At 41.3% G+C, this 24,265-nt stretch overlaps 1 protein-coding gene across 1 annotated transcript in view; it reads left to right on the top strand.

Moving 5' to 3' along the window:
• The window catches only part of LOC122794953 (N-acetyltransferase ESCO2-like), a 96,538-nt gene that overhangs the window by 6,956 nt on the left and 65,317 nt on the right, over window positions 1-24,265 (top strand). Inside the window, exons 2-3 of the mRNA XM_044063547.1 lie at window positions 11,065-11,130; window positions 18,770-19,778. Of these exons, the coding sequence (XP_043919482.1) occupies window positions 11,065-11,130; window positions 18,770-19,778 (1,075 nt within the window). The remainder of the gene's footprint in view (window positions 1-11,064; window positions 11,131-18,769; window positions 19,779-24,265) is intronic.

A 24,265-nucleotide genomic window follows, 5' to 3' on the forward strand; every position in this document is an offset into this window, starting at 1 on the left:
GTCTTGTAAGGTACATCCCAAGTGGGGCGTTGTACTCTGATGGGTCTGATGAGTAATGAGTAGAGGGGTACAATAACCTCTTTTGATCTGGATGCGAACCCTTTTGTGATTAGGTGGGCCACATAGAAGGATTTTCTAACCACTTTGGCAATGTGATTATCATAGGAGAGATTACTATCCACTTGGGTCCCCAGATCCCTTATTATATTTTCTGTATTTAGAGGACTACCACCCATGTGGTAGTTTGTGGGTACTTTGTTTTTTCCAAAGGGGATGACTATGCACTTTTTGACATTTAGCTGAAGGCCATGATTTTGACACCAGGTATCCATCTCAGTGAGGCCCATTTGGAGGATGTCTGTGTCAGCCAGAGAGTCAATTATAGGTGTACCACCTTTTCCTCGTCTATAGCTTTAGTAATCAAAAAAGTCCACCAGGTTTAGGAGGCATGATCTGCCCTTAACAAAGCTGAACTGGATAGGGTCCAATGTTTGGAGGTTCCCAATGTCTCTATTAATGAGTTCATGATGATTCGCTCCATAGCCTTGCAGACCAAAGAAGTCGGGCTTATAGGGTGATAGTTCTCTGGGTCTGTTGTGTCTCCACCTTGTAGAGCGGAATTAACCGTTGCTGTGCGCCACTCTGTGGGTACGTAGCCTGTGGAGAGGCTGAGTTTGAACAGTGTATTTAGGTGAGGGGTTCGTCTTTGAGCTCTTGTAGGACACTGCCTGGGACACTGTCCGGTCCCATTGATGCTGTGTTTTTTGGCTTTGAAGAGGGCTGTTTTAACCTGAGTGTCTGATTTCAGGGGCTCTACATTCTATTGGTATGGTTATGGGCCCTTTTGGTGGTGAGAGGGGGGTGAAGTTTGCACTGAACCTGTCTGCCAGGATGTTGGCGATATTGGTTGGTTCAGTGTATTTTGTGCCATTCTGCACTAACTCCGGTCAGATCTAAGCATTGCCACTTAGATTCTTGACATAGCTAAAGAATGTCTTGTGGTTATCTTTGGAGTCCTTGGCAATTTTTCTTTCGAAGCTAGCCTTGGATGATTTTATGAGAGATCATAGTTTCTTGCTGATACTGATCAGGGATGTCTTCCCTTCTTGGGATTTTACTCTTCTGTACTAGTTTCCTCCTTCTATTGTATAGCTTGTTCATGGCAGGAGTCCACCAGTCTGGTTTGCTTTTCTTGGAGGAGCAAGTCTTAGTTTTGCTTGGGATAGCACGATCCATGCATTCTTGTAGGTGCCCGTAGAATGCATTAGTAAAGGATTTTGCACATTTTACAGTGCTATCCTTTAGCATGGGGGCTTTGAAACTTTCCACCTCTGTCTTAAGTAACGTGGTTTGCTTTTGAAAAGTTTTTAATAGTGGTTTCCTTGACCGGGGGTGGGGGCAGAATGTGGATATCCAGAGCGATTAGTTTATGGTCAGATCTAACCAGCGAGGGGTTGACCTCGTGGAACACCGGTCGCCCATGTTGGTGATGAGCAGGTCCAGTATGTTGTCACCTCTGGGGGGAGTGTTAACTAGTTGATCCAGGGTGTTAAATTCTAGAAAATGTTGGGCAAGGGAGTTGGTACTTGAGTAGTTCTCTCAGTTAATGTTTGGGTAATTAAAATCACACACACACACACACACACAGGTGCGCGTAGGATCAAAGTTTTGGAATCTCGAAACTTGTTAATGGAGATCGCCGTGCGCGTAGGATCAAAGTTTTGGAATCTCGAAACTTGTTAATGGAGATCGCCGTACAGTGCGGAACGGGAAATTTGCCGCTCTTCACTGTAGTGCAATCTTGGAGTTGGTATATTTAAGTAGCAGTGGGGGCTTGTCCCCCTGCAAAAATGTGACTTATGATGTTTTATTAGGTTTTTTTTTTTTTTTTCAACATTCCAAAACTTAGATCCTCTGGGCTTCGGTATTTTAGAAGTTCGAAGTTTTGGAGTTTTCGACATTTGAAAGTGGACACCCACCTGTGTGTATGTTTCCCGGGTCAGTAGTAACACCACCTTTGTGCAAGAGGATGACAATGGCAGTTATCCACTCTGCTATAATGAAGCCTGTACTCAGGCTGCGGTTTAATAGGGTGTTCAATGGCAAAGATAGTTCTTGTTGGAGATGGTGCAGAATACAGCCTGGAATACTATCTGGTCCCGTGGAAGCTGTGTTCTTTGCCTTGGATAGGGCCTTTAATACTTGATCTACGGAGATGTGAGGTGTGTGACAAAGTATTGGGGGGTGTCGAATGGGCCTTGTGGGGGGATAGGGATAGGGGGTGAAGTTTGCACTGAACCTAAATCAGCAGGATCATTGTAAGTGGTACCATTAATTACTAATTCAGAACAAACCAGGGCTTTGCCATGGAGGTTCCTGAAGTAACTGAAGAAGGTTCTGTGGTTTTGCTTTGTTTTGGAGGCTAGTTTCAATTCATAATTTGCTTTGGAGGTTTTCATTAGTGATCTAATTTGCTTGTTGAGGCTGAAGGAGTTTTTCCAGTTTGGAATTTTGTTCCTTTTTACCCTTCAACAACAGTTTATTTCTTTTGTTGGAAAGCCTGTTGATAGAGGATGTCCACCAGACAGGTTTGTGTTTCCTTGAGGACCAGGTTTTAGATTTGTTGGGAATGGCTGGGTCCATGCAGTTGTACAGGTGCTTGTATACTGCATTGGCGTATTGTTCCTCATAGTTACCTGCATCCTGTGAGGGTGGTGGTGTGAAGCTACTGATAACCTCCTTTAGGAGGTTTTAGTCACCTTTTGGAAGTTTTTTAACCTGGTTACTGCTGGGGGGGGGTTGTTGGTTAGGATAGAAACATCATGAGATATACCGATGGTCTGATCTCACCAGGGAAGAACATACTATGGGAGTGGTAGTGCAGCGGTTGCCCATGTTGGTGAGAACCAAGTTCAGAATGTCATCTCCCGTTGTGGGGGATGAGACAAGCTGGTCTAGTGCTTTAGAGCTGATTAAGTCAAGGAATCATTGGGTGAATGCATTAGTGCAGGAATAATTCACCCAGTCTGTGGTGGAGTAGTTGGAAGTCCCCAAGGATCAGGGGTGTCCTGAGTCATGAAGGGGGTGGTCTATAGCTAGCTATAGCTTGGATGGGTGTCTTGCCATTTGCACCTGGAGTAATTCCAGTGTGTCATGCTGGCAAAGATAGACTCCACCTCCCTTGGTCTTCCCGACCTTATTTTGGGGTCGGAATGTGTGGACTAACGGATAGCCTGGTAAGACAGGGGTGCTACCTGCAGCCCTGAACCAAGTTTCCATGACCTCACAGACATTATCTTCCAGTGTGAGGAGAGCCTCCAGTGAATGCATTTTCAGGTTAAGGCTCCTAGTGTTAAACAGCATGATCTTCAATTTGCTTTTTGACAGATCTTTTATGTTGGAATTTTGTCTTTGGGACATGGCCTAAAAACGTCACAATAGGGAAGGCAAGAGCCTTTGCCAGGATCCAGAATCCCATGGGTGACAGGTGGATGCTCTCTGGCAAAGCATTGTGGCCTGTCAACCATGTCATCCCAGGCCGACAGATGCTGGATTGCCTTGAAAAGACACCAGCAACTAAGCCAGTTGTTGAAGTCAGTTATTTCTTGTTGATATTATGGTGTAATTCGTGGTGAAGGTAGGATGCTGCTTAGGGCTAGGGTCATAGCTGTCTGGGACGCATACTCAGTCATGTCTCTCTTCATATAGTCCAGGGAGGTACATCTCACCTCGTTCACACCAACATGGACAATGACAGGGTCATACTTGTACCTGTTGTGGAGAGACTTAAGTGCATGGGTGATGTGGCAGATTTTGGCACCTGACAGACAATTGACCATGATCATCTCCTTGTCAAGCCTGTTGAGGGGGACATCTTTGTGTCTCACAACTTGAGTCACCAGTGACTAGTATGTTTTATTGTTATGCCTTATGGACTGTGTTTGTCAGACACTGGTGTGTTGTCTGCTGTGTGATGTGTGGAATGTGTGTGTTTTGGAGGTCTCTATTAAGTAAGTTTTTATTGAACTCTGCATAGGTGGGTGTTGTGCTTAGCTGTGTGATGTGGTGTTTGTGCTGGCAGTCTCATCTTTTGTCAGGAGTACTGACTGTGGTGCGAGAGAGCATGGATTCCAGATTACTGATGTAGATGCATTTCTCGCAAGTAGAAGAATTATGTGCTAGGAGAAGAGGGCTGTCAGTAAACATGAGGCAGTGCTACACTGACTCAGTATACCCATGTTGACCAGGCTAGTAGGAGAAACTGATGGAATTGTGCAGACTTAATGTTCTGAATACTTGGCGGACTTATGGAGAGAGGGTTTTGATAAGGGTTTGCCTGCAAGAGTGTAGACCACAAAACCCTTTTAAAAAGTTAAAATAACTGGCCTGGAGCACAAGTGCTAAAACCAAAATTAAGATATTTAGAATAGCAGATAAATTTAATCAGGCTACTAACAAGCGTAATAAATGCAGCAGAATGAGAACACTTGAACATTTAGCATGCAGCAAAGCAAAATAAGGTAATAAAGTAGGTAGAGCACAATTAGTCAGAGCAGCTGAATGAAGTGTAATTTTTTTTTAAGTGCAGAAGGAGGAACCAGAAGATAATTCAAGATTAGAAAACTAAGGGGATTGGCCTTCCCAAATGGTCTGTCTCTACAGAGTAGACAGATGTGATGTGATGAGATGGGACTGGTAGGAGTGTCCGAAATCAAAGAAGCAAGAGGGTAGTCCTTCCCAAATTATCTCATTGTATTTAGTTGAGTGAGCAAATGAGATGGGGTTGGGAGGAGTGTCCAAAGACAAATATGCAGCAGGGACGGGCAATTCAAAAAATGTTCCTGTTACCACTTTCTTTCTCATCAAACCTCCAATGATTTCTATTTACCTGAGGAAAAACATCATAGACTCTACTAAAAACACATTTTCCCCCTAGCACCCCCCACCCTTTTCTCTTTGCCTTCCCCACCAGGGATTGAAAAGAATATAGACAATCTGCAACCTGTACTTCAAACTTACGCTTGGCCTCACTCCAGCTTTTTTTTAACCTTTTTCTCTGTAGTTATTTGATCCCAATACTAATACTTCGGTTCCTTTTCTGCTTTTCTCCAATACATTCCATTCACCTATTGCCTGTTATATTACCCCACTTGAAATTTATTTAAATATTTGTTTTCTGGGGTACAGCACTGATCTCCATGGACCTTTAGAGACTGCATGGGAGCAGGGTCTGGTTGTGTCTTGCTCAGAGTTGTACAGTTAAGCAATGGAAGCTGAGGGAATCAAACTTTGCAACACTGGACCACAGGAAACTGCTCATTAACAGCTTCTTAATCTTCTAAGCCAACTGCCAAACTCGGCCCTGTTGGTAAAATCTGCTTTCTGTATTTCTATTTTGGGTTCATCACTTTTTTAAGTTAAGGCAAGCTCCTTTGGATCATATGACTCCTTGGGTAATAAGTTTGCAAAGTGTGTCATTTGGCTGGAATAGATCCAATTTGGGAAATATTGACAATTCAATATATGGGTGACCAAAAATTGCCCCCACATAAAGTATGAGACTTTGTATACAAACTTAAAAGAAAATTTGAATATCCAAACATCTGAATATCTGAAAGGACAGCATTTTGCAAATGTGTATATAAACACATGCAGATTTATGCATTTGAGAGGGAGAGATGACCAATAAAGGTTATTTGGGGAAGGAAGCTAACATGATAGCTAAATAAGATAAGGATCATATTTAAACTTGACTTTACTGAGAATTATAAATTGTCATATGACTGGGTGGCACTTTTGGTAAGTGAACATTTCCTTGAAGTTTAGCCTAGACATCCAAGTTAAATAATTGAGGGAGTTGGAAAGAGGACCCCCATTCCAGTGTGTAATCAGTTCTGTTCAACTTCAAAATAATATATATTTTTGTAAAGTGGTGGCTTTTATGATTCCATCTCATTATTTCCAGTATGATTGACTGATGTAAAAGGAAATCATGCAGACTGTTATAAGCTACATTGCTTTAATTTCACAGGAAGAGGAATTGATGTTTGTCTTTCTCTGCTTTTCTTGTAAAACTTGCCTTAGTTTATGACAGCTTGATGTGGTGTCTGAAGGCAGAGGCACAGAAATATAGAATCCACTGTAGGTGACTTACACTTGCCTGACCAGTGCCATGAAGTTTATTTTTTCACACTGAGTTGTGTGATTAGAGGGTCAGACTTGCTTATGTTTTTAAAGAGCTATGTCAGTAGGTATGGTTTGTGTACTCTGTAGCAGATTTCAGTACAAGGTGTTGTATAATAGAGCTGAATGTCGTACCTGTCAACCTGCAGACATTAAAAATAGGAAATTCACCCCGGGGATCACTTCTGTGGTTCTGCTTGACAGGGGCACAGGAAAATAATTTTCTTGGGTGGCGAAAGGCAGGGTACCTATTTGGCTAGGCTTGTATAGGCCCTAGGGCCAATAGCCTAGTACCTACCTATGAACCTATGTCGTACCTGTCAACCTGCAGACATTAAAAATAGGAATAAAATCCCTTAAAGTTGGTATGTCAAGCTAAAAATCTGGACATCCAATCGACATAAAATGTGACTACCAAATAACTGAGCTCTTTCTGCTTACAGTATGCGCTTAAAAAAAAAAGTGGCAAAACGATGGAACGTATAATCACATTATTAAAGAGTGCATAGTATATAGAAGTTAATGAACTGTATTGCAAAAATTCTGTTATACAAGACTGTTTATTTTTGCTTTAGAAAAAGAGTTTTAAGATGTGTTGTCTTATTAAATTATTGTTGCGACTAGTATGTTGGTCGTGTAATATGACTTTCTCTGTGCTAGACAGCTCAAAAATCATGTTGAGGGTGATTCAGAAAATTCTGTGAAGGGATAAATCCAGCCTGAAAATAGGGACATAGTTCCAAAATAGGGGCACAATGATCAGGGTAAATCGGCCCTGAAAATGGGAACATTCCTCCAAAATAGGGACAGTTGAGAAGTCTACAGTCAGTCACTCGAGCAACAATGAAATAAAGGATTACTGCACACCTCCATGAAAAACACTCTGCTTGTAACCAAAAGCAGTACTGACCACACATTCCCTCTGTCATGACTTCTAGAGCTAAACTCAACTGTACTAGATATGGCTCTTTCATTGGTGCCTCACTTTAGCAATCTCTCCCCAACACCCCTAAAAGTACGTACACACTACTCCAAATTCTGTGGGGAACTTAAAATTACCTGTTTAAACAGTTTGCCTACTTTTCTAATGGCCATGTTAACTTGTGTCTCACATTCCTTCCTTCTTTCTTTGCCCTTGCTTTCTTCTGATTTGTGAATTGTATTGCACATAATGCAAATACCAGTCTTCTTTAATCCTAGATGTATGCTGCAGTTTTTAACTTCAGATGTCTTGTATTGCCTTTCTGCCTACTCCTCTGCAGATTATTCACCGGAGTAATTTGCTTGTAGACATGTTCAGTTCTTCACAACCAAGCCCTTTCAGAAATTCTCATCTTCTTTAACATTCCCACTTCCTAAGCTCTATGCCTTTTCCCTTTTTGTGGCCACTCTTTTCCTTATCTGCTTGACCTGTCTTTGGGTATTTCTGTATGGTCTTTAGGTATTTCATTAAATGATATTGTAGACACAGCCTTGTCTTTATATAACACCCCTTATTTGTCTGTTCACTGCCCCTTTACTATTGTTTTGTGCCCTACCTTCCTTTTTTACAACAGCAACTTTCTCTCTCTCTCTCTCATCCTTCATTGATCGTGTGTCCTTGTTTGTGCTGTCCTCTCTTCTTAATCCTGAAGGCCCCAGTTTCTTCTGATCTCTGTCATTACTTTTGCTTCTTTCCTCCCTTTTCCCCTGACGTATCTTTCCCTCCTTATCAATCTCTGATGTGCCCCTTCATCCCTGTCTCTCAGTAAAGGTATTCCTCGTTATTGATAGTTTCATTTGCTGCCTTATGCAGGCCCTGTTTGTACTTAATAATGGCATTATCATAATTCTGTATAAACTGACTCCTTGATAGTCTCCCTCTTAGTATCTTTTGTTGCCTGTTGTGTTCTTAAGTTACTTGGTTTCCTTGTCTTTGTCAACATTGTCCCCATTGAAAGCTCTTCCAGTTCTTCTCTGTATATGCATGTATCTTCACCTCTCCCTTCTGAAGTTCTTTGCGTATTTGTTGTCATTTGGTAGTCTCCTTGAATTGTTTCTATCACATTAGCATCCCTTTACCCTCCCTAGCCATTTCTTTTTTGGTGCCCATGTAAAATAAGAGATTAAAGGAAAACTGTGATAATCATAGGAAGAGCTTGGCTCACCTAGGCCCAGTAAACTCTCATGGTTAACAACTGCAATAAATAAATTAACGTTTTTCTTGTTCCTTTGTGTAATCTTTTTCTCATTGGATTCCCAGTGACAACTTCTCTGTCCCCTTTCATTATTCAAATCTTAGGGTTAGTGCTATGCTAAAAAAAACAAAATTACCACAGTTCATGTTTTGCTATGTATTGTTGTCCATGTTTCATTTTTCTCTTCCTTTGTTGTTTTTTCTTTCTCTCTCTTTTCATACTAGTTTTGTTCTCTTCTGTTTGCACAGGCACATTACCTTCTTGCCAGTATGCCAGATTGAGTACCTTTCGTGTCATTTCTTAGTTTAATTTGTTTTTGGCTTTAAACTGACTTTGTCCGACATTCCCAACATTTGGTTGCTCATACCACTCTGTAAGATGACTGCTGTAGAAAAATGAAGTTGCATGTGTAGTACTAAACTAGCTGTATAACATAATCTGTTTCATTGCTGTATGTACATCATATCACTGCGGTGCATTTGTCTCCCCATCAGCCTCATGTATTACTATTGTACCTTTCCTCAACATACTTCTGTCTGCCTTCAGCATTTGCAGTATTATATCATCTGAATCGTAGTTGAGGCTTTAAATATTTGCGGCGCACAGCTTGGCCTTTTACTTGATCAAATCTTCCAATTTCTTTTTAAGTTTGTGCTGGTCCCCTTTTTTGTTCTGCATACTGATTGCCAAGTCCCTTGTAAGTCTTGTTCAGGTTGACTATCAGATTTCTTTCATTTCTGTCCTTCCCCTCCATTGCTTCTGAAATTACCAGTGTCTGAGCTTGTCAGCTCATTTTAGACCAATACACTTTCAGTGTGGTACATCTGATCATGTCCGTAATTTGTTCCATGATTATTCTGACATCCTTTGTTTGTTTAAACCATTGGTGTCTGTGGCCTCCTTCTGTGATGTATGCCCTCCGGTTCCAGTTTGCTTCCTTCATTGTTTCTGTCCCCATTCTTGCTCCTCCTTGCTTGACTGGTGATCTCTACTAATTTTCTGGGTGTATATCACATAATCGAAACTCACAACATTGAAAGTGCAAATGTGTGAATTTTCACATAATCGAAGTGTCTGGATTTATGCCACACTGCAGTGAAGATTGGGAATTTTGCCCTTTCCTCACTGTAGTGCGACCTCTGAGTAGGAATATATATTTAGCGGGGGGGGGCACAGCCCCCCACAATACAATATTCGAATATGTGAATATTCACGCATTCGATGTTACATGAGTTTCGATTATGTGATATAAACCCCCATCTTCCTGTTTTTTGCTGTTGCATTTTTGTTACCAATCCATGGTTTTCTAATTATCCTTGAGCCCTCTGTGTTTCACTACTGTAACCTTTATCATATTTTAATTTGGCTGTTGTGGCATATACTTTCTTTCCTACCTTTGTCACTCAATCATCTATGTGCATCTTTTTTGTGGCTGTTTGCTGGATGCTTGTTTTTCGGTGCTTTCAGGGAACTTGTGAAGTTACAGCTACCTTCATACCCTGCACTTCTGTTCATTTTTTGTTTCTCATCTGGAGCTCATGATTTAAGAGCTTGATGTCCTGCGATAATCAGTGCAAGTTGGGCTGGGGTCTGTAATCTTCCTGTCTCCCTTCCCCACTCTTTCTCTGTACTTTGAATACTACTTTTTAATATTTGGCATACAAGTACACTGGGATGATTTTTTTCTTGCCTTATTGCTGCGTTATTTTTCCACTTTTGTGGTGAGAAGGAATGCAACTTAAAGAAAGTATCTGGGCAGTCCTAGTGCTCCTTTTTTCTAGCTTGTCCTTTAATGCTGTATCCACCTCCATATACAATTCTTCATGGGCTATTTAATTTTTTAACCAGTTTCCAAATAACACTTTGTAGCTGTCTTTGAGATTTTGTGTTGCACGTTTAGGGTTGTTCTCCTGGACCTGTTGTCATACATCTAGCTTGTTAAGTTTATATACATTCTTTCCCTTTGTTTTGAACTTTTCCGCATAGTTCACTAGTTCATCTTTTGTTTTATTGTATTTTCTTCAGACTTTTCATCCGTTTTTGCGGTATCTTTCAATTGATGGTGGCTTTCTTTTGGTACCTTCAGGTAGTGTAACTTTGGGCTTCAACTGTGTGTGAAATTCTAAATTTCTGTGACATCCATTTAATTTGTGCTGGAGCATATCTTCATGCAGCTTCTTGTAGCTCCTTGGAGGGCACTGTGTGTGTTCATGCATGCATGATGCAGATACATCAACCCTTTCTAATGGAAGACTGCTTGATGAGGAGATTGAGGTATTATACAGGGAAGCTGTGTTTGGAAAGTTTCAGGTTCCTTGGGAATTTTAATGATAAAAGTAGCTCCTTTTAAAACAAGAGTTTCTCACAAATTTTGTAATCATTTTTTTGTGTTTCTTCTTTGAAAATAGATTTAGCCAATGGACACGGAAATGTCTTGGAGACAAGTCAGATGTTGGTTTATTTTCTCCGTTCTTTTTTCATATAGTTGTGATACCCCCCCCCCCCCAGTCACTGGTGCCTTAGAGATCATGAGCAGTAAAAATCTAACCTTGCTGATTGATGCATCTTGTTGTTTTTGCAGCCTTTATAGTTATTAGATTTATTGGGTTATATATACATTATTCAGCATTTACCATTTTATTTTAATATTTAAACATACTTAATATGGTGATCATTTTCTCTCTCTCTGCATCTCTCTCTTTAGGGCTTTGAATATGTCTGGACGTTTGACACCACGGAAACGAAAGCTGAGTTCCCTTGGCTCTGACTGGTAAGTTAATTATGACTGGGTTTTGCTGACTGCGTTCTGCCTAGATCATTGGTGATTTTGTTGGCTTACCACTTTGTTCATGACCCTGTGACTTTTTTCTTCAATTTGGGTGGATGATATTTGCTGCTGCTATATTTTTTTCCTTCATCTCAACCCGCATCTTTTCCTTTGAAGTATAATAGGGAGCATCACTTTCATATTGCAGGTTTGAGGCTGTACTACCTTAGCATACCCCCATTTTACACAGGCACGCACCTTCTGTTCATTGGTTATTCGTATTCATTCAGTAGGGTTTATGGGTGCTTCTGTCATTTCCACTAGGATTTGTTTGGTAGTGTGGACTTCCCATCCCAAAAATTATATATTTTCTGGCATCTAAACTGCTGCTTAACCCAGGTAGTCGGTGTCTTTCAAGTTTAATTTTTTTTTTCTTTATAGATAAAATTTCAAGTACAAAGAGTTCCACAGTGAATTGTCCTTGTATAACATGGGATACAGCTTCCCATTGCACCATGAGGGATCATATCTGCAATCCTTGGAACTGTGAGAATTTAAATGTGATTACTGGGAACTGTACTCTAACTCGGACGTTGCTGTATTTGAGTATTCTGTCGGCTACATTGAGTTAGTATGTATAAGCAGTGGCAGTGTGGGCAATGCATCTCCCTGCACTGAGAGCACAAGGGCTTGCCCTTCTGCAAAAAGTTTAAAATGTTTAACTGCAATAAGGCACTGTATGAGCACATCCACTCGTGCATGAATCGTGCCATCCCAAATAGAACCACGGTGCTCTCCTCCAAAAAAAGGAAGCCAATCTGGTGGTCCCCTGCCATAAACAAACTAAACAGAAGGAAGAAACTGTTGCAGAAAAGAGGAAAATCCCAGGATGCAAAAAAACTCCCTTACCAGCCCCAGTAAGAAGCCGAGATCCCTCATAAAATCCTCAAAAGCTAGGTACGAAAATAAAATTGCCAAAGATTCCAAAGACAACCACAAGGCATTCTATAATTATGTCAAGAATCTAAATGGCAATGCTCTGATCTGCTCTGAGTTACAACAGAATGGCATTAAATATACTGATTCCAAGGATATTGCCAATATCCTAGCAGATCGATTTAGTGCCAACTTCACCCCTTAAAGGGCCCATCTTAATACCAAAAGATTGCTAAATTCTGTTAATCACGGCCACACAGGTAGAATCTGCACTCTCCAAAGCTAAGAATACAGCATCCATGGGACCAGATGACCTCCCGGGCTGTATACTACGTGAACTACAAAATAAACTGGCACCTCACCTAAGTGTCATGTTTAATCATAGCCTCACCTCAGGCTTCGTGCCCACTTGAGTGGCGCACTGCTACAGTTATCCCACTCCACAAGGGGGGATCCACCTTGGATCCTGGGAACTACCGTCCCATCAGTCTGATGAGCCTGATCTGCAAGGTCATGGAATGCATCATCACGGAACTTATAAACAAAGACATTGGCAACCTTCAAACACTGGACCCCACCCAGTTTGGGTTCGTGAAGGGCCGATCTTGTCTCTTGAACCTGATTGTTCTTCAAATCAGTCTCCAGAACTGTGGATGAGTGTAAAACACAGCCTATCTGGACTTCGCCAAGGCCTTCGACACCATTCCCCACTCTGGAATCGTAGATAAACTTACTAAGCTGGGCATAAATCCCTACGTCACTCAATCGGTTGCCAACTGGCTTACTGACAGAACCCAGACTGTAAAAGTAGCCGACTTCAAATCCAGCTCCAGACAAGTGACAAGTGGAGTACCTTGAGGTTCAGTCCTGGGACCAGTTGTGTGTTGCATCTACTTCTCTGAAGTACAGGCCAACACTAAGGGAATCTGGCTAACAAAGTTCGCAGATGACTGCAAACTGGGAGCCATTATCGAATCCCTAAATTTTGTGGATATTCTACAAAAGGGGCTTACAGAAACAGAAGCTTGGTGCCAGAACTACGGGCTCAAGCTAAATGCCAAGAAATATATAGTTATCCCCTTTGGGGGAAAAACATGTACCCATGAATTACCACATAGGTGGCAGTACACTAAACACCAAAAGTGTGGTGAGAGACTTGGGGACACAGGTGGACAGTGTCTCACCTTCGATAACCACATCGCCACAACAGTCAGGAAATCCTATGTAACACACCTCATCACTAAGGGCTTTTCATCCAGAAAAAAGGAGGTCATTGTTCCACTGTACTCATCCCTCATTAGACCCGTTAGAGTACAACGCTACATTTGGTATGTACCTCACAAGATATCTGCAACAGCTGGAAAGGCTGCAGAAATACCTCACTAAAAGAATCACAGGCTTAAAGCAGATGCCATATGCTGACCGTCTTAAAAAAAAAAAACTCCAGCTGTACTCTGTGGCATATCGTCTACTCTGAGGCATTCTCTGCTTAACATACAAGGCCATTTCAAACCCTGAGCTGTTGGACATGCTCCACTTAAAGAAATCCCAATCCCTCAGAGCCACACACTCTAGGGATCTAGACCTTGTCATCACAATGAACAAAACATGCTGGAGGTATAAATTCTTGACACAGAGACTCCCTATACTCTGGAATAGACTGCCCATACATGTCATGCGGAGCACCTCCTTGGCCCTCTTCAAAGGGAACCTTGATGATTGGATGGGAGCTAGGAAATTCACCTCGGGGATCATGTCAGTCACCCTGCTAGACATGGGTCCAGGAAAGTAAATATTGTGGGAAGAAATAGCCAGGGAATTGTTATGGCTAGGCTTGTATAGGCCCTAGGACCTATAGCCTAGTACCAACCTATGAACGTAAGATCAACCTGAGCAGCAGGTTCAAAAGATGGTAAGTGCAATTTTTCCAGAAAATAGTTGAGATCCCACAAAGGAGGAATTTGCTTACAAGGGGGTCTTGTATGCAGTACTATTGGCAGACAAGCAGAAATGGCCACTAAATGCATCTTAATGGATGCATATATTAAGCCATCCACTCATCTGTGTTCTCCAACTCTAACTTTTATATGATGAAATGCCACACCTGTAGCTGAGATTCCAGATGATGGATCCAAGAATTTCCTATTTACCATTGAATGTAGAGATGGGCCGTGATATCATGAGAATCTGGAATGCCATTAGTCCTAGAATGTTTAAGAATTATTTTGTCAAGGTGATGTTCCTCCTGGAGATTTCCAGAAACATCACTGGGTAGGTCAGGACCTTGTCTTCAGGAGGAAGGGCCCTTCTTTTCAGTGTCTATTAAGCACCTCAGGAAGTAGACTTTGATGGTGTAAGGCATGACTTCAGAATGTTCTGTTTGAACTGTAACTGGCCAAATAAGGTTAAGACCTTCTCTTGAAATTCCATACACATGAATGCAGACTCTGCACAGATCAGCAAGTTGTCCAGTTAAGGAAAAATGTAAAAGCCAAGAATCTGGCAGTACTAGTAGGCAAGGCATTTTGTAAATACTGAAGGTGCAGTGGATAGCCCAAAAAGCAATGCAGAGAATTGATTTGTTTGGTTCTCACTCTGAAATTTTGTGAAGTGATAAGCAGTAGGGATATGATGATACACATCCTTCATGTCAAGGGTCACCATGAAGTAGTGGTCTGGCAGAACAGGAAACAGTGTCTGCAGGATGAGCATCTTGAACTTGGGACCTTAACAAAAGTGTTTAGAAAGGATAGTTACAACACTGGTCTCCCCAACAGCTCTTTTTGGAAACCAGAAAAATTCTGGATTAGAAACATTCATTCACTGTGAAGGAGAGACTGTCTCTATGATCTTTGCGTCAAGTGTGAGCTAGAGTGTGAGGGTATTAATAAAGTCTGGTGTAGTGGATGAGGGGGAAACCCCCCCCCCCCCCAAATAGAGGCAGATGTTCCCTCCACTGTCGCTTGTAACTTCTGCCAAAAGTGTTGAGCACTCATTTGTCGGAGACTACAGATGGCCAGGCCTCCTTGTTGAGAACTAACTTTTTTGTGACGAGGAACCCAGAGGGGAACTTGAGAATGATGGGTGCAGAGACTCGGCATAGTCATAGGTTGGGAGAGGGGGGTATCCTTTTTGGGAAAGGAACCTTTCTTAGGTTTTGCAGCATTCTCGCTCTGTTTCTATTTGCTGGCTTTTTTTTTCCTCTTTTTTTTTTCCAGCCAAGATTTCTGTTTGTTTGACCACAGAATTGTCTTGCTTATTGGAGGAAAACTTGGGAATAAAAATATTCTGGACACTGCTCACATCAGTTTACCTCTGTCATACCAGTGTTTTAGAATCTGATCAGTTGCTTTACTTGAACATGCAATTAGCATCAAGTGGAGCATTCAAAACCTCTTTTGGTAATGCAACCAAGCATACCTCTTTATCACAAACAGTGTTGCTGCATTTCTAGAAACAGTATCGATGTCCCAAAAGCATTCTTTTTAAAGCGTGAAAAAGTTATGGTGCTGGACTGCATCAGCTTTTCCTGAGATTCTAGCCACTTGCTTAGTTTATCTTGAGAGACTGGGTTTGATAAATTTGTAGTCTTTTTATTGGAAAAGGTGTGGAGGACACATTTGGGAGGGTACGCAGATAAAGGAACTTGGAGACCTGGCATCACAGAACACATGAGTCATTCAACAAAGGAGAGCTGCAAGTTTTCTGAAAAAACATCTTCCAATCCTGGCACCAAGAGAGGGAAAGTCACAATGTCATTGCCTTTATCTTCCAAATGATCATATACCCTGCTGATATCTGGGACTGCAGAAAATTGCTCTCAGTTGAATGTATCCCTAAATCTGGCCAGCATTTGGGGAAAAGGAAAAATGTTGTTTCTGAACCTCTTAGTCCTCTGAGGAAAATTAAGGATCAGAATCTGACACTTTTGAAATCTCAGATTCTGGATTCTTGGTTGGTTGAGTGGAGGTGGGAGAGCTAGCTTTACTTACAGCCTGGGTTTGCACACCATACTCAATGGCCTGAATAATGGGTCTAGCCATAGCCAGCAGCTCAGGTGAAAACACTGTCAAGAGATTTTTGCCCTGCAACATGGTGGGTCTTTTTGCTTTCTCTTGCATGCAGTATACTAGTGGAAGAATTCCTGGTGGGAGACTTATCAACACTGGCAACAGATTCTGCACCCATGACTTTCTCCATGCACCTAAAGAGTTTAGTTTTCCCTTACCTGAAACGGGCAATAGTACAACCAGAGAGGATGTGTTCGATCCTCCTGTCATGCATAATTGTGGTACTAATGCTACACTAGGGGACCTGGAGGCAAAAGAAGGCGAGCGGTCTGATAGCACAAAGCTACTGCGGAGTCGCAAGCCATTGGCTAAGGCATTTTTCTTCATTTACTTTTGTGCTTTTTAGGTGCGCAAGGGCTAGATGGTGATGCTGAGACTCTGATACGATGCTCCAATAAGTCATGGGACAGAAAAAAATGGCTAGAGCAATACCAAAAGGGCTGCATGGTCAGTACAGTAAAAAAAATTGGACCCCCCCCATTCTTCTAAATAGCAATCTGAAGTATATTTCTGTATGGATACCTGCAATGAGTAAAAAGACAGTTGTTTCATTAACACAGTCAAAGCACAAAATACATGTCAGAGTCCTCCAATATTAACAAAAAGCTAGTTTCAACCTCAAATGATTAAAAATGCATAAAACAGCTTTTGATAAAGAAAGAAATGATGAATTTATCAAAAGTTCTTGTCAGAAATGTTTAACATACAAAATGGCGAGAAAATTGATTTAAGGAAAAAAATCATTTTAAAATGATATAAACCTGTTCAGTCATCTCAGTCCTAAACCTTTATGCCGAAACTTTCAAATGAAGCTAAAATAAAACTCCAAGCACATACTATTTCCCAATCAGAAAAAAAAAATCAAAGTAGCATAATATACAATTCAAGCACTAAGAGAAAAAAGCAGAGGGGTGAAATGAGAATCCAAAAAGGTTTCTAATCTGAGCTCAGTCTTCCAAAAGATTCTTCCCTTACTATGGCATTAGAAAACTGAAAGGGTCTGGTCAGTGGGTTTATAAGGCGGTCTCTGTATTGCCAGGTGATTGGTCAATCACACCAACAGACAGGTAGTGAGATGGACTCTAAGCTTTAGTAGATTACCAGAGTATGGTAACAGTACTACTACCAGAGTGCCAGTTGTAGAACATCATATGCGGCTTTTCTTTAGGTGCAAAACAAAAATTTTCTATATACTTGGCTCCATTATATCTTGATCACACATGGACAGTCTAGGTGTTCAGACATTTCAATCCTGCATTTAAATATGTCCTTTCAGATCTTCTCTTACAGTCAATGAGCAAAAAAATGCTCCTTTTCAATATAATCAATCTGGTGGTCTCTCTCATCCTCCACTTCTGTTCTACTTGAGGTGTGTACCACCTTACAATGACCAAGCCCTTCTGTTTCTTCTATCACAGTATCAGAGGATGTTTAGTAGGGTATATGTATGGCTCCCAAATATGCAGCAAAGTGTGGAAGATTTAGAATTTTTGCTTGGAAGTGTTTTAATAGGTATTTTAATAGCCCAAGCAGTTGAGCTGTCAGTAAGTTTTACATTGATAAACACATGCATGCTGTGTGGTATAAACACTTTCAACATTGCAGGGAATGTTATTCTTTATTCAATTTTCTGCCTCCCTCATTGTTGATTAGAATCTTTTTAGGCAATCTCTGTTGAAATATCGAGCCTGACTAGGCTTGTAAAGGCTCCAGGGCCATTAGCCTAGTACACACCTATGAGCCTATACCTTCTGATGAATTTCTATCTTCCCTAATAACTACCATATAATTTCCATCTTTTATTTTTTACAAAGTTTAAGCAGTTTGCTCCTTTCTTGCCTTCTAACACTCTTAATCTTGCTGCATTTTCCAGAGGAATGAGCTGTTGGTCAGTGTGTATCAGATTGTTGTAGCTCTCAACTGCCTTCTGCCTTTTATGCTTTGCCAAGAGTGTGGCATCGTGATGGTTGTGCAAAGAATCTGTCATTAACTTCACATACTGTCAAGCATCTGTCATATCCAAGTACAGACCAGACTAAGTAAAATCCCACCAACGTAATTACATACTCTGTGATTATAAGCCTTAATAGTGTTTTTTTTCAGTGCATCATCATAATCATCAGTTACAGGTAGGTTCATTACTTCTGGATCCACCTCCCTTTCCAGCCACTTTCTTGGGTCAGCTCATTTTCATTTCTTCTATATTCTCTATTCTAAGATGCATGTCACCTAAACATAATTTTACTATAAAAATTGCATTGTTGACTTATTTATGAGAACATGCAGTGCTTCAATGCTCCAAATGGCTCCTCCAGCCTTATTGCCTTTTTAATGTTCATGCATGAAATGAGCGTTTTACCTTCGCAGGAGTGTTAGCAAAGAGTGATTTAAGGTAGATTGTTAGTAGCTTGTGTAGTAGGCTGCAAGGAGTACCAGCCACGTTTTATAAACATTTATTGGAAATGCTGTGAATAACTATTACTTTTCTTCTGTGTAACTTAGCCAGTTAATGTTTGCCCATTCACATGGTTGTTTAAATGAAAAAACCTCTTATTCACTTGTTAATGCTCATATTTTTCTCATACTGTTTTTTTTTTTTTTTTTTTTAAATATTTTTTCTTAATTTTTGTTTTTAGCTTTTTGCCTGCAGTTGAAGCTCCAGTAAAGAAACTGCTTTTGGACTTCAGCACAGAGTCTCCTGTTAAGACTCCCACAAAATTTATCATCAGTCCACTTTCAAGGAAGTTTGCTGAAACATATGATGGAGACAAGGAAAATTCTGGTAGTATCCATGCAGCTCCAAATCAGTTACTGAAATCTCCATTACAAACTGTTTGTGCACCCAGATCTATTTATCGTTTGTCTCCATTAAAACCTCAGTCACCTCAGCATGGTTCTCCGTGTCAGAATAGTATGTCAGCATGGTCATTCTACAGTAAACGCAGAGCACTTTATCTCACACCACTGGAAAGGAAAACATTGAATGAAAGCAAGCCCCTTGTGGAAGGTGTTGATGGTAATAAAGTTCGTAGTCCACCACAGATTAACAAAGTGCTAGAAAAAAATAAGAACTCTTCAAAAAAGACAAGTCATTCAAAAACACTTAATTCAGAGCTCCAGTCTTCAAAGCGTGCAAACTGTGTCCCTAAGCAATCTGAATTAAAATTTGATGGTTTGAATTCTGTACCAAGAAAAGAAAGTGGTATAATAGAAGTTAGTACACGGCCCCCATCGCAGCATATTGGTCTTAAAATAAAGCCAAAGGTCACGCTTTGTGTGGGAGCAGCTTTTTTTGCAGTTGGTAAAAAGTTCTGTTTGCCTAAGAAAAAAGCTGCAGGTGTTAATCCCAAACCTGCCATAGTAAAATGTAAACTGAATGCTGAAGGGCTGCAAACTTTGCAGGACTCTGGTAAATTGTACCTTAAAAAGCAAAGTAAAATTGGAACCACCATTGATAAAACGGAAATAAAGATCGCTTCTGACAAAGTGCAGAGTGAACACACCCATGCCACAAAAGCAAGTGAATGTGAAATGCATAACTTGCCCAAGCAGGGGGGAATGAGTAATTCTGTTCCTGACATGGTAAAGAATAGTTTGAAAGAAAATCCCCACCTGTTGACTAGCTCACAATGTACAGAAATTAAGGTAAGTTGCACTTATCTTCTCACACTGGTGTTTAATCAATGGAACTGAAAACTTCATTTTGATTTCATTTCATCATACCAAACTTCTGGATTTGAAATGAATAGCATGTACTTTTGTTCTTATGCTGTAGTCTAGGAAAGTGGCTAGTGGCAAGAACGTTATGTATAGTGAAGAAGGCTTCCTATAATTCTTTTCAAAGCATTGTGTTATGTTTTTTATTGTTTAAGAATTATTCTTGTCATGTTTGAAATTCAGGGAAAAAATAATGCATGAGTTTTGTGTATATGTTCATGATTTGTATGGAATTGATATTGGTGAAGAAAAAATACTGCATGAATCGCTCACTGAACCAGAGTCTCAAATTACCATGAGTGGCACCAGTATTAGGAAGCAGCATGTCTTAGATTGTCCAGTCTGTCCACTTCACTGGATGGGACTGACTTGTTGCAGGGTGCCAACACTGTAAACTGCTTTCTTCACATAGGTTTTGCTACCACTTCCTGTTAACTTGGATCTCGTGTGCTGCCCTAGGCATTGCAGCAATTCTCACAGGCTTGAGAGAGAGAACAAGGTTTCAGCCCCCCCCCCTCCGATGTATTGCTTAGCGGTAGGTAAATAGCTTAATTCTTTTTTATCACTTTAAGCTCCTTCTTGTTAAAGTGCTGATTTATTTTTTCTTTTCCTCTTCCCCCACCCATTTGTCCAAAGGGCTATTAAATAGTTAATAAAAAAACCTCATAATAATTGTAGTTTTCAAGTCTACCTTAGTAGTAGAAGTTGGCTTCTGTAGTGTCTGTTCCCCTGTGTTTTTGTGCGGACTTACTGTCATAAGACTGCCCCAGGGAACCCACAATTTATGCATGGTGTGCCTGGGACAGGTAATTTGAAAGAGCAGTGTAACATCTGCATGAAAGATGCTAGAAGAGCACCATAATAAACGAATCCTAAAAGGTCTTCTTCCCCAAAATGAGTCCAGATGTGAAGATGAAGAGGAGAAAGAAAAGGAGAGTAGAAAATTAGCCAGGAGATTTCCTTTTTTCCTAAGCAATGTAGGCCAAAACATCAACCCTCCAATACCTCTCCTATGGTTTTGATTGGAACAGAACAGTTGTCCAAGACTGATCCATCAGTACCATCCCATTCTTGCTAGGATCATTAACAAGGATGAGTCTCCAGTGCAGCTTCTCAACACTCTACCACCTCTGAAGAGTATGGCTCCTTGGTAGTCATAGACTCTTCTCCAAGGGAAAAAGTCTTGAGGTTTTTCTCAGAGAAGGAGTTGTCTAGATATATGGAATCCCGGTTCCACCTCAGCTTTTCCATTCCACTCCATGAAGTCTGATAGGAGCCCCTCAATAGAGTAAGACGTGGAGAACATGACAAGGGCATTTACTAAAGCATAGATTGGCATGGGTGGCATACCATTCCCATTTACCTATAGAGTGGACAAGTTGGACTGGCAGCTATCTACTTGTTCTGCTCCTCCTCTGGTCCTGGCACCAGCTGCAGGAGCTTCAGAGTCAGCAGCAACGCCAGCGTGATGTGTTGGTATCGGAAGAGCTTGAACCTTTGATACCAACTCACTTGGTCCTGTTGCTGTGTGATTTTTTTTGTCAGGGCCAGTTTCAGTGTCTGACACCTCAGCCTTTGACCTTTTGCTGCCTAAACCAGCTTCATGTCCAGAAGGAGCCTGTGGTTGATGGCTGTACCATTTCTATAAGCTTCAGCACTAAGGTCTGTTTTTGGTACTAGTGACATCAATGCTCACAGGCACTTTGTTCAGAATCCTGGTGAAACTGATCTCACTGTCAAGACATGCCAGATTAAATACACCTCCGGCTCTACCCCTTGGTACCCACTAGTCTGTAGCTTTTGGTACTGATCATGAGTTCCATCAACAATGCATAGAAAAGCAATACTCTTCTTCCCCCCACAGATAACTAGCAATCCAAAGTTTCAAGGAAGACTGTGCAAGAAGAGGTACTTTGATTTCCCTGCAGGGTCTCTAACTTAGAATTCATATCTTGATGAAGAGAAGGGCTCCCCACAATCCTTGCCAGATGACCCCATATTTGGGGAAATTCTAGAGCTGATCAAGCAGAAATAAACTTTGCTTGTTGATCCCCTTCCCAGACGAGGAGATGGAGACTTTTCAAATTACTTCTTTTTTGCATCTTGGTTGGTTCCTCCTGCTGATTGTAGTAATTGATCTGGTAACAGGATGGGTTTATGAGAATTCCTAACTGGCTGCTAATCTCAAGGAAGCCAGATAAACACAGTTTCCTTCTAAAGGCAGGATATCTTTGGAGCAATGGTCCTTTTGCTGATTCTTTGGTTGTAACCGCAATAACCAAGAGAGCCTTCTTTCTTCAGGATTGACAGCCAAGGTTCTAAACAGATTCCAAAGTGATGGGCAGAAGGGAGAAGCAGATCTTGCATTGGGTACCTTTGCTGTTAAAAAGCCTTAAATTACCAGTCTCCTAAGAACATGTTTTGGTGTGACCTAGCTGAGTGGATCCTGGATGTGCAGAGACACCTGGTGACATCTGACTGTCTAAGACAACTGGAGGTACATATATCCACCCTGCTTTAATTTTCTGTCCTCTCCATGCATTTGTTATATAATGGGACTGGTGCAGCAGCTAGAGCTGTGGACACAGGCATCACCATGATGCTTTATACCTGGCTCTTTTTATGTGACTTTACAGAAAGTTTCAAGATGTTTTTCACAAATGCCCCATTTGGCAGGTTCTGTCTGTCTTCTGGACCCACAGTGAAAGCATGCAAACTGGAGATAAGTGAACAAGGGACAAGTTGTCCATTGTTGGTGTCAAGTTCATATTTCCCCAAAGGTCCTTTTTGAGGAATCTGAAGGCAAGACAGCAACAAAGTCCCTAGGATCTTGTCCAAGTCTATATGGATGGCCATCACTCAAGATGAATGGCTCAGAGTTGTAGTATCCAGATTTTTTGTCTATACCCCCCCAACAGTCCTCACTTCCATGATGGCTGTCCCACCATATCAGAAGAGGGTGGGAGAAGAGATCTTAGTTGTTTTAGTTAGTGCCAAGCAGGAGGTCCCAACAGACCAGAGAGGACCTGGGGCTCATTTTGAGGTTGTTTGATTCTCAAGAAGTTGAAGGACCTTACACCAATACTAGATCGCGGCAGGCTACATCAGTATGTAAAAAATAAAAAAAACATTTCTGGCTGGTTCACCCCTCTCTTTCTCAGGAAGGGAACTGGATGTGCTCACTGGATCTCCAGGATGCCTAATTATACATCAGATTGCCAAGGAATCTAGGAGATTGCTACCATTTTGACTTTGAACTAGTCATTGCCATTTTTGAGCCCTGTCAGTCGGTCTCCCTGCAGACCCCAGGGGGCTCAGTTGCATGGCAGCAGTTGCTTTACTCATGAGGAAACAAGGAATTTGAATATTCCCTTAACTGGACTTCTGGCTCTTTTTCCCACCACCAGGCATTTGCTCGTCCACACGAGACAACCTGCTTCAACTTTACCTGTCCTTGGAAATCTCCATAAACAAAGAAATCCGTAATTGGAGCTAACTAAGGTCTGAGTGTCTATAGGAAGCTATCTGGACACCATTCAAAAAACAGATTGAGCTTCCTGAACAACATACCACCCCCCCCCTTCAGACCTCTGCTTCACATCCTAAGTTCCTTTCCTTCAACTGCCTTTTAAGTTCTCAAGGACCTGATTTTGATGGCAGTGATTTATTTAGTGTCTCGTGTTAGACATTACATAAGAATTCTTCAGTGGTCACAAATGGGAAAGCAACACGAGCAAAACTTTCAGAGTATTGCCAAGATGCAAGAAGCATCTTTTGTTGTGCCTAGATGGCTGCAGCCTCAGTATATGATTCCTACTTTGATTTCCACTTCCTTTGGCCATGTTTACCATGAATGCCGCTGAGGTAGGATGGTGATGGAGTACATTGTGCAGGTAGACAGTACAAGGGGCATGGTCATCTTGGGACGCCAGTCTACACATCAGCGTAGGAGAACCACTCTTCAACATCATTGTATGTATTTTGGGAAGTTTTTTCCCCAGGTTGTAGTATTCATTCACCTGGACATCATGAATATAGTGTGGTATATCGGCATGCGAGGGGGCACGAGATCATACCCTCTGTGTTGAGTCAGTGAGGGTGTGAGAAATAAGAATATCCATGCAATGCTTTCTGATAGTAATGCACATACCTGGTCATTTCATCTGCCAAGTGGAGTGGGCTCAAGTGTATTCTGATATCTCACAAGTGGTACCACAGTCCACAGGTAGCACAGTACTTGTTCCGCTGCTGAGGGAAATCTAGCTGTGACTTGTTCTGCACCCCCCCAACCAACACAAAATGCAGCAAGTTCTTTTCCCTTCGCAATGGCAGCCCTGACAGATGCCCACCTGTGGTCTTTACACCTTTCTGATGGATCCATTTATGATGACATTTATTGAGAAGGAAAACTTGGA

Source organism: Protopterus annectens, chromosome 2.part1 (genome assembly GCF_019279795.1).
Source record: "Protopterus annectens isolate FY-2018-M chromosome 2.part1, PAN1.0, whole genome shotgun sequence".
Lineage (NCBI taxonomy): Eukaryota > Metazoa > Chordata > Ceratodontiformes > Protopteridae > Protopterus > Protopterus annectens.